The sequence below is a fragment of the Microtus ochrogaster genome, linkage group LG9, assembly GCF_000317375.1.
Source record: "Microtus ochrogaster isolate Prairie Vole_2 linkage group LG9, MicOch1.0, whole genome shotgun sequence".
Taxonomy (NCBI): Eukaryota; Metazoa; Chordata; class Mammalia; order Rodentia; family Cricetidae; genus Microtus; species Microtus ochrogaster.
In genome coordinates this window covers 30,783,286-30,794,135 of record NC_022034.1, presented here as the reverse complement: position 1 = coordinate 30,794,135, position 10,850 = coordinate 30,783,286, and the positions used below count along the sequence as shown (strand labels likewise).

The following is a 10,850-nucleotide window of genomic DNA, read 5'->3' as shown; positions in this document are numbered from 1 at the left end:
CTGTCTCGAAAAACCAATTAATAATAATAATAATAATAATAATAATAATAATAATAATAATAATAAAGTCATACAAAATTTATGTTACTAATAATATGAGGCTTTACTCAAAGTTGGTTTTATTTCCATATGGGCACCTAATTCTCTTAAGTCCAAACTAAATAAATAGAATATACCTTGTATTCCCTGTAGAATAGACATTGTATTCACAGTGTACAAGCAAAATGTGGTCACTTGGAGCTCTTTGTTTTCCCCTCAAAACAAACTGTCTTTCATCAATCTTTCTGATGTGACCTGCTCTTTCAAGAGACAACTAAGTCCTCGAAAAACCCCTGTTCAACAAGCCTCAACAGGTGACAGATTGGCTCATTCAGTCATAGAATTTGATGAGTCATCAACTGACAACAGAGTGGCAGAATCATTACCAGCCTCTGCAGGCAGCTGAGGTCGCAGAACAAATATTTAAGTGTCTCACATTTACCCAGCTGTCTTGTCTAAATGCTAAGACCCAGCAGGCAAGGTCAGATTTGCTCTCTGGTATTAGGTACAATTAGAGTAGAAGAGAGAGCAAACAGATGCAGATAGCTGTGCTTGTTGAGCCCGGATAGTAATTCCATGCCATTTATATTAAACTAAGACACTCCGGGGAAAAATTCTCAACCAAATCAAAGTGCATAGGTGTCTCTATTTTGGAGGAGAGATTGCTTCACCTAAGGTCTCTCAGAGAGAAGTTAGCTCTCTAGTTCTCAGAGAACTATTTCCTTATCGTGCGGCTTGGAGCACTGAGCCAGTAGCAGGGAATACTGAAGGAAAAATCAGAGAGCCATAGACTTTTCTATCTAGAAGATGACTTATGTAATGCAGCCTTCTCACTTCATCAAGAATAAAAATTGAGGCACGGAGATTTGCTAATAGCTTGTCTAAGATGGTCATGTATCTAGAGAGAGCCCTTGTCATGCCTTCTGAAACATCAAAGATCAAACATTAATTTCTTTTAACTTACAAAAGTCAGACAAATCTGTAATACCATTTCCAGAGTCTTCTGGATACAGAAGCAAACAAATTACCATGTAGTCCACATCATGAGAACTGCAAGTAGCTTGACAAAATTAAAACCACACATCTCCACCTTGGTTCTCAGAAACACCAGGAGCCCCCCGACTGCATGGGAATTTGTAGGATTGAGTCTGGTCTGCCAGTTCATTTTGATAGTTTTGTGATGCTTTGTTCTGCTATCTGTTGGATAAAATGAAACGTTTTCCTTTGAAAGGACAGGTTGAGCAATGTGCCCTTTAAGGAAGAGCCCGTTCTTCATCTGTACTTTGTCAAACCTCGGTTTAAACTTGTTGGATAAAAAATTGAAGTAAAATTCCGACTTTCAGGGCAGGGTGTTTGTGACAAGCTCCCTAAAAAGAAATATCCAGAGGCATAGAACATCTCACCACTGCCCAGGAAGCAGGTCGTACAAGAGCCTGATTTAAATGATTCAAGATAGAAATCCCCACAACTCAACCGATACCCTGCCCCAAGAATAAAACTGTAGCAACGTCAGAGGAGACTGACAGGGTTACCTGGAGGTGCTGGATTCTGCTGTGGCTAATGTAGAGTCTCTTGGTGGTGGAAGGAATGCCTGAAGGTACTTCCATGAGCCTGTAGCACTGGACGAACTGCATAGGATCGCAGCTGCATCGTCCTGGACAGTAGGCGCTGAGGCCACTGCTAAGAGAGAGCCAAAGAAGGAAAGCGCAAAGCAGGAGCATCTTCCAACACAGAAGTTTGCGGGTAGCAAGCAACTGTTGAGGTGACACCGTACTCTTTATACCATGGACTCTGATAACAGGATCTTATGAATGTGCACTCTTGTCAGTGTGTGAGGACAGAGGGGGAACACTCCATTTGCTCCATTTGCCTGGGTTAGCAATCATTACAAAGAGGAAGGGCGTAAACATTGATAAGCTGCCTTAATATCGCTAGGTGAACAAAACCCCGTGTTATTTATGGCTTGCTACTCTAATCTGCAAACACTCCTATTATCTGAAGTTTCCTCGTCTTGTTAAATGTGACACTAAAGAATTAGTGGGAAAAGACAAAGAGCTGGTTTATAGTGGGCCATAAAAACCTTTGCATTTTCTGTGACCCTGTATTAAAACCATTTTTTTGCAGGACCCGAGCAAGCAGGTGTTTTCTTCTCACATTAATTATTAAGGGGAAACAGGCCGTTTCTCTCCCTGTTACTGTTTTGGTGCCCTTTTATTGCAAGATGAAACAATGGGTTACAATGAGAAATATTTAGAGCCCCAGATAAGGAACTTGGTTTACTTATCTCTTAATTTACCCAAATACAATGTTCTGGAAAATAGCTTTCTCAAAAATATTAGCTCTATTAAAAACGAAACACTAAATAGGCCTATTACCTTGATCTTCTTGTAATGATAGCACAAAGAGCCTTTATTTTCTTCAGAGGGATTTGCTGATTGTGAAATCTTGTAAGGGTAGAGATGGACAGGGTCGTGTATCTGGGGTGATTCTCTGATGTGGTTTTTTGCCCTTTACAAAGCATCCCTGCTGAGGCCTTTGGAAGAGTTTAACAGAGAACTGAACTTTATCAGAGTGCTTCAGAGCAACCCTTCAATGCAGGGAAGCTCCAGTGAGCCCTCAGCTCTTTGATATGTTTGCAATTTGAAACCAGTTTCACTGGCCTAATAACCAATTGATTTGATATCTAGGGTACTAGTACTATGTGTCTTATGGATGGTTTTCTTCATCTGTTTGGGTTTTTTGCTGTTGGTGTTGTTTAATTTTATCAGAGGCAAACAGTGATAAAAAAGATTTTTTCACTAATGTTCTGCCTTTAACTACCTTATTGCTTTTATCTAATAATACTTTTTAAGTTTTCAAAAATTTCCAATATCAAAGTACATAGCTGATTTTAAAAAACCTGGAAGAAAATAAAAAGGACAGTTGAGATGGCTCCGTGGTAAAGGCACCTGCCTACAACCCTGATGATCTGAGTTCAATCCCTGATAGGTAAGAACTGACTTTTAAAAGCTATCCTGTAACCTTTGCATGCCTGCCCTCATCCCCACCCCTGTCAGACACACACCTCAAAATATTATATAAGAAAGATAGCAAGAAGGGGAGACATTCAGCTTTAGTCCTGTCCCGAAGTTAAACATTGTTTTTCTAGCCCCTTTCTTTGCTTTGGTTTTGAAAAGACAAGAGAAGAGCTCACTAGACATGTATGACTTTGCATGTTGCAAAACAGATGGCTCGAAGTTACTTTCCTGGTGTATAGCATCTAATCTGGAGGTGGAGGGTTCCTTTCCCTATCTACTGTGCTAGGAAGTAGCCATAGAGTAGGCATGGTAGACCACCATAATCCCAACACCAGGAAACTGAGGTAGGAGGATTGCGAGTTTCAGACAAGCCTGCTCAATATAAGAAGACCCTGTCAAAACACACACACACACACACACACACACACACACACACACACACACGAACTGCCCTGCTGCCCATCTTCCCTTTACTGACTTCTGGAACTTCCACATGCCAACCAAAGGGCAGCCACATACAGTTCAGGATTATAATTGTTGAACCCGAGTCACTAAGACCAGGGAAAAGCCATCTGCCTCTTCACATCAGAGGACCCAGAGTACTTCTGATGTTTGTGCCAGGTAAAGGAATGCTATGTATTTCTCAGGCATGGAAATACAATGGCTTACCCAACAGATCTCTTCAATATGCACCCCAGAACCTAAGTTTAATCTTTCCGAACCGAAAACAACAGTCTCAAGGAATTTAACGGGGCTTGGATTAGGTTTTTTGTTCAGCTTCTCAAACCAAGTTCCTTCCTTACTTATCTTTACTCTCTGTCTCTACTGAAAGTACTTTTTTTTTTTAAAGAAACCGTTTATTGTCTATTTTGCTTCAGTGTTTGCAGAACAGCTAGCAACCGATCTGTGGTGTTCCAACTCATTCAGTGTCCTGAGCAGTTGGAAGGAGCTGCTTTGGCACTCACGATTTCAGTGGACAAGCTCAGTTGCTACCTCTTCAGATCAGTTGGTCACCTCAGGCTGAGCAACAGCTGTCATTCAGCCCATTTCACCAGCGGAGGGAGCTCTCCGGCTGCATCTAATGGGCTTTTTCACATTGCAGACAAGAATTTGTGCATATAATGAGCCTCTGTAAGGCGTTGATGGTAATGGACACAGTCACCACTTCTCACCTGGCTCCTGGAAAGCTGCTTGAATCAGATTAACGAAGAGCCAAGGAATGAAGAGACCAGCAATAGGAATGGCTCCGGTGGTAGCACTAATTTTCAGGAAATTTCAATGGCCAGTGTTCCTAGAAAAGATGACCCTGACATCAGCTGAGTTCTCCATGGCAACAATGGTTTGCGCTCCCAGCAGTAGCTTCTCCCAGGTTCTGTTCTGATTTATGATGTAGATTTCACCTCTTCTTCTTCAGTGTGGCTGTTGTGTCTGGAAACCAAGGCAGGTGCCACCTAAGCGAGTTCCTGCCGAGAGGAGTTCCTCCTCCTTTGTTTGCAGGACTTCAAGGGCTATAGGCATGGTGAGAAAGCTTTCCCTAAGTTATGACCAGAATCAAGAGTACCATAAGGGCCCTTCCTGGGACACCCTGCAAAGTGAACCGTGGAACTGCAGGGGAGGGACAGTACCATTGGCCTCTCGTGGACAAGCAGAGATGCTGCTTAACGTCCTTCAAAGACAGGCTGTAGGAAGGAATTCCATCGGAAGGAAGTTTTGCAGTCCGAAATATTAGTAGTGCCATTGTTTAAAAAAACAAAAGCATCAGAAAATGGATATTGTCCTTTCCTGGTTTATTAAAATCAAGGATAAAAAATAATTGGCCTGCACTCTGAAGTTACATAATATTTTGTTTGTAACATTTTGAGAGCCATCACCACAAAAGGCACCATGAAGAACTCCCTAGAAATGTCTTTTAAATGATTATTTCTGTTACGTTAAATGGAGGACTCCACTCGCGTGACATTTTGATGAATTTTAATTCTTGTCACTGGCTGTCAGCATGAGAAGAAAACTTACAGATGATATACTTGATAACTTCTTCCCTGGTATCCGTAGAAAACTGAAATCCAGAAAAGAAATTGAGTTGCCTAAATTACACCTGATCTGGCACTAGGGCAATCAGCTCATGGTCTGGCTACAAACTGACTAGCCAAATGCTAAGAACAAAATATAAGAACAAAAATAAGAACACATGGATTTCTTATGTTAAAAAAGATACTTTAAGGATTTTTTTTTAAAAAAAATGCGTACATGATTCTTTTTAAATTGTTTATTCTGGAGCATGTTTAACAAATGAGTTAAAGTGAAACAGAAAAACACACACACTCTACATTTCATTTTTTCCCCTCCTATAGAATGAAGATAGCTGGGAACAGCACTGTTAGAATTCCAGCACTCAAGAGACTGAGGTAGGAGAATACTGAGTTCAAAACCAGCCCGCAAAAGCAAGCCTCAGAACAAGTTCTGCCAAAGCATTCTTGTACTTTCAAATCAAAGTACAAAGAGAAAAAATGTTGAAGGGTATTTAGAAGGCGCTCCTTGCAGGGACAGCGCTTACAGAAGGAACCCTTAGAAACATAAATGAGGGAGGTTAACGAGGGGGCCTTCGTGTTTGATCTGTAAAGACTGGACAAGCCGAGAAGTAAACAGTAACTTGACAGGGAATAAAGAGAAAGAATCAATGACCGGTAAATGCTGATAGCCATGGACAGATAGCGGCCTTAGATAATGAGCTGTGGGAGAGGGTAGGCCAAGAGTGTGAAGCAGGTCTCCGGAGAGAGGAACTTAAAGCTAGTCTTAGCAGAACAAAGGAAAACAGACAAGGTAACAGGATTGAAAAGTTTCTGTTGGGCTTTAAGTTTGTCTATACACAAAATATAGCATCTGGGAAGCTTTAACTGTGGAACAGGAAAAATAATTCTTGAAGCCTAAGTTATACTGAACTTAATATTTAAGACAGAATAATGTTAAATAAAACTCTTTCTTTAAATGGGAAAATAGTACTTAAAAGACCAATGTGTATTTTAGAAATAACTCTAACCCAATAGCCAATATAAAAGTCTAGTTAGCTATGCACTGTTACAAGTATCAAAAGTATGTTTGACAAATAACTGCTTTTAGAATTTCCTAGGTAAATAGTAGACTATCTTTTGTTGTTGTTTTTCAAGACAGGGTTTCTCTGTGTACAGTCCTAGTTATCCTCGAATGAGCTCTTGTAGACCAGGCTGGTCTTGAACTCACAGAGATCCGCGTGCCTCTGCCTCCCGAGTGCTGGGATTAAAGGCGTGCACCACCACCGCTCAGCCAATAGTAAACTATCTTAACTATCAAAGTTATCCATAGTTATAGCATTCCTCCTGTAGTCCAGATTCCAGGTTAGAATTTGAGAGTTTTCTTTTTAAGTGTATGTGTGCCTGTGCAAATACACATGCCCATTCATCTATATAAAGAGGCTAGAGGGTGACCTCAAGTGTCTTCTGTTGTCATTCTCCAATTTAGTTTTTGCAGCAAGGTCTCTCACTGAAACTGGATCTCATTGACTCAGCTAGATGGGCTGAGCAGAAAGACCTGGTCCCTCCTGTCTCTGCCTCCTTCCTGGCACTGAGACCACAGATGCACACATCTGACTTTTCCAAAGAGGGTGTTAAAGGTCTCAACTCAGGCCTTCATTCTTGGGCAGTAAACACTTTATGCACTGAGTCATCTCCCAGGACAGCACCTGGCATTTCAGTATAAGCATGTTGCAGATTTGGGTTTGTAGTCTAAGGTGTTTCCTAGGAGTATCACAAAGAGCTATTGCAGATTTGCGTAGGAACTTAAATAGGAATGGAGTCTATAAACTCACATGAGAAAGAAGGGAGGCAAGAGTGGCTGAGCTGATCCTAAATTACTCCACTAAATTCTCACGTTTTTAGAACATGACAACAATCAGTTTCCCCCAATTATATAAAAAGAAACAGAGTAAGAATGAGGATGAACAAGCCACCCAGAAATGCTAGTTTATTTCTTTTATGTGACTTTCTTAAAATTATAAATTGTAGCAATGTTATGTAATAGATATAGTAACTATGAAATAAGCACAATATTGTGAGGTTTTTCCACGTTGTGCAAATAAAATGGCAACAAACTTCCCTTGCATTTATTCATACAACTGTTTATAACTATCAAGAGTAATTGATCTCTTTTCCTACTCCTGGCAGGGTTACAGGAAATTAAGAGGAACAAGAGATGCTTATAAAGCCTGGAACAGAGAAGCATTGAATACTGATAGTCTCCCTATCCTGTGGCAGGCAGGTTTTCCATAGACTCCCAGCGTCCTTAGAGTTGGAAGTGCTCTAGAAGAACCTCCAGCACTCACTAACTTCACAGCTACCGACTAGCTTACCAGAGGACACACCAGTATCTTCCCTCTCTCTGGTTTCCTCAATCTTCACTGTCTTTGTGGTGAAACTCGACATGAACAAAATAAGACTGTCAGGCTGAGTATCACGGCTCATGTCTGAATGCCAGCAATCGTGAGGCAGAGAGAGGAAGACTGCCCGGAGTTTTAGGCCACCCTGGTCTATACAGCAAGATCTAGGCCAGCTAAAGATACATAGCAAAACCTTGTGTCAAAACAACAATGACCAAATAAAATCGGATTGGTTTTAACTATATTGTTTTATTCTAAATAACATGAGCATGAGTTATGAGCTACTGGAAGTATCTTTTCAATCCAACTAAAAATATAAATATCACAGTCTTTTCTAAGCCATGTGAAAATAAATGTCCCAAGTTCTGAAATGCCAAGTACCAATCCCAGCAAAAGCGACAAATGCAGATAGAGCACACCGACAACAGATGGCAGCACTTGACCACTGAGCGTCTTCTCCACTTTGCTGTTCTAGTGTGACTTGCAGAATTGCAGACTCCCCAGTCAAGGCGGCTGAGACGTCCCTATGAGGAAATCTCAGGAGCATTTAAAACCATCGCTGACTACGAATATGTGTGCACACAGGATGTGGCAACTGCTGCACAGCACGATCATGAGAAGGGACAATGTGACATACAATAAGCCTGAGTCACCCAAGGTACGACTTGTTGGGGTTTAAAGGCTGTGACAGAAATGAAGCTGGGTTCTACAGTTCTGAAAATTAGGACATTTGTTATCCATAAGAACATTGATCCAGGGGCTGGAGAGATGGCTCAGAGGTTAAGAGCATTGCCTGCTCTACCAAAGGTCCTGAGTTCAATTCCCAGCAACCACATGGTGGCTCACAACCATCTGTAATGGGGTCTGGTGCCCTCTTCTGGCCAGCAGGCATACACACAGACAGAATATTGTATACATAATAAATAAATATTAAAAAAGAACATTGATCCATAAACAAAATGCAGTTTAGCATCTCTCACATAATAAATTTAATATTTTTTATTTTTTTAAAAACTATTTATTTATTATGTATACAATATTCTGTCTGTATGCCTGAAGGCCAGAAGAGGGTGCCAGACCTCTTTACAGATGGTTGTGAGCCACCATGTGGTTGCTGGGAATTGAACTCAGGACCTTTGGAAGAGCAGGCAATGCTCTTAACCACTGAGCCATCTCTCCAGCCCAAATTTAATATTTTTAAAGAAGTATAATTTATATTTTCACACTAGCAACATGAGATGGAGTTTCTATTCTTCTGTATCCTATTGTTAACAGGTAAGACTAGTAAGAAAGACACCTACATTGAAATCTGCTTTGTGACATTACTAAAATGCTTAACCTGTCTACAATTTATTTATAAAAGAGTAATTCATTTATAAAAGAGTAATTATACCTACCACAGGACTTTTTCAGAATCAAAGAGATAACTCTGAATCACAGCACATTCTTTTTTTTTTTTTTTTTTTTTTTTTTTTTTTTTTTTTTTTTGAATTTTCGAGACAGGGTTTCTCCGTAGCTTTTTGGTTCCTGTCCTGGAACTAGCTCTTGTAGACCAGGCTGGCCTCGAACTAGTGCTGGGATTAAAGGCGTGCGCTACCACCGCCCAGACCACAGCACATTCTTAATCATTGAAAGCTATTGTTGTTATTGTCATTTTAAGTATTTTATCATTCTCATATATTATTTTTTCACTTATTTCAAGTTCCTGATGAGGGGATGCAAGAACAGTATCACTACAGAAAATGGCCTGGAGCTTCCTCAATGTTCTTGCAAATAATGCATGTGAAAATATAACAAACCTGCAGGAAGAAGGAGTAAGCAGGGAGGCTGGAGAGAGAGTTCAGAAGAAGAAGTTGCAGAAGAAGAATTTGGTTCCCAGCACTCACATGGTAGCTAAGAGCATCTGTAATTTCAGTTCCTGGGGATGTAGGACTCTGTTCTGGCTTTGGTGGGCACCATGCATGCATGTAGTGCATGGAAGTACCATACAAGCAGGCAAAACACCCATATACATAAAAATCAAATAAAATACAAGTGACATTAAAAGAGGGCGTTTTATACTATGGTGTATAAGGCCTGATGAGATGGTCTCTGTTTATGCTCAGGGAAGGATTGCATAGGTTTTACGTAGCTATGTTTGCTGAAGCCAAAATACTTTATTGCTTGATGCTAACCAGTCTTGTATTGGTACCCACAGTGCAAACTAAATCTGTTGTTTTTTAAGTTCTTTGATCAGAGGCACAGAGTGCCCTGCAGGTTTTGATTGATAATTGATTAGAAGGATCTGTCCCAAGAACAGCTTACGAAAGATTCTGGACTCAAGTCTCCAAATACTCCCGTAGGCGAGGCGGGAGACACAGTTCCTACCAGCCTACTCGAATTAGTCTGGCTTCCTTCCTTCCGGACTGTCTACTCTTTGATTTAGACAGAGGTGGAGGTGGGAAGTGGAAGAGATGGGAGGCGGGATGCAGAGAAAGCCCTTGCTAAACGCTCCCAAATGCACCTTAGATTGGAAGGAAAAGTTGTGCGAGCCTCACTAGCTTACGAGCTCAGCTTGAGGGAGGGTCGTTTCATGGGATTTTATGTCCTCGTTGCCTCAACGGGGACATGTATTCAATGTCTATGAATATATGAAAATGACACAGAAGGGGGCGCTATCCTAGTTTATAAAATAATCCCAAGTGGCTGCTTTAGAAATTCATGATCCATGATGTAGTAAGAGGAGTGCCGAGTGCCCACTGTTAACACTTTCACTTTACCTTCATACTAAGTGAAGTAAATTCTGGAAACTAGGTTTACCAAGTTAGGCAACACCGCTGAGGTGGGGCGGCTAGCATGTAGGCCCTGAACGCAGACTTGTCAACCACACAAGAAGAGGCCATTGATTCCGCAAAACCAGGTCAGCAGCTTCCACGGACAGCTTCGGGCAGTTTCCACCTGGAAAGCACTGTCCGGTTTACCAAGAACAGCCAGTGTACACACCCACCCCGCCCTAAGTAAGAACAAGAAAGTCGAAGGGAAAACGTGGCTATTGCGCATGCTCACACGGCCCTCCGCGAGAGCGCCTAGACGCCCCAGCAGCAACTTTCCCAGACGACTGCGGACTGGTTTCCGCCCACTGTGAAGCCGAACTGGAGGCTGCCAGTTCCATCGGCGACTAGGATCCCTTCCTTTCCTCCGGCCCGTCCTTCTCGCAAGTAGACGCCTCATCTCCCGGCTTCTCAGGGTTTTGCCAGTCGTCAATATGGCCGCCAGACAGGTTTGCGGAGGCGGAGGCTTCTCATTGGCTAAGGTCTGTTAGCGGCCCCGCCCACTTCCTCCCGCTGGGCTGCCCTGGCTCTGGGCTCTGCCACGCATGCGCGGAGGGGGCGGGCCGGGTTGCGGGC

The 10,850-nt window shown here is 41.9% G+C and overlaps 1 protein-coding gene across 1 annotated transcript in view; it reads right to left on the bottom strand.

Moving 5' to 3' along the window:
- The window catches only part of LOC102000193 (nephrocan), a 13,692-nt gene extending 11,836 nt beyond the window's left edge, over positions 1-1,856 (bottom strand). The window contains exon 1 of the mRNA XM_005363622.3: positions 1,572-1,856. Coding sequence (XP_005363679.1) covers positions 1,572-1,760 — 189 coding nt within the window. The 5' untranslated portion in view covers positions 1,761-1,856. The remainder of the gene's footprint in view (positions 1-1,571) is intronic.
- Between the last annotated feature and the right edge of the window lie 8,994 nt (positions 1,857-10,850).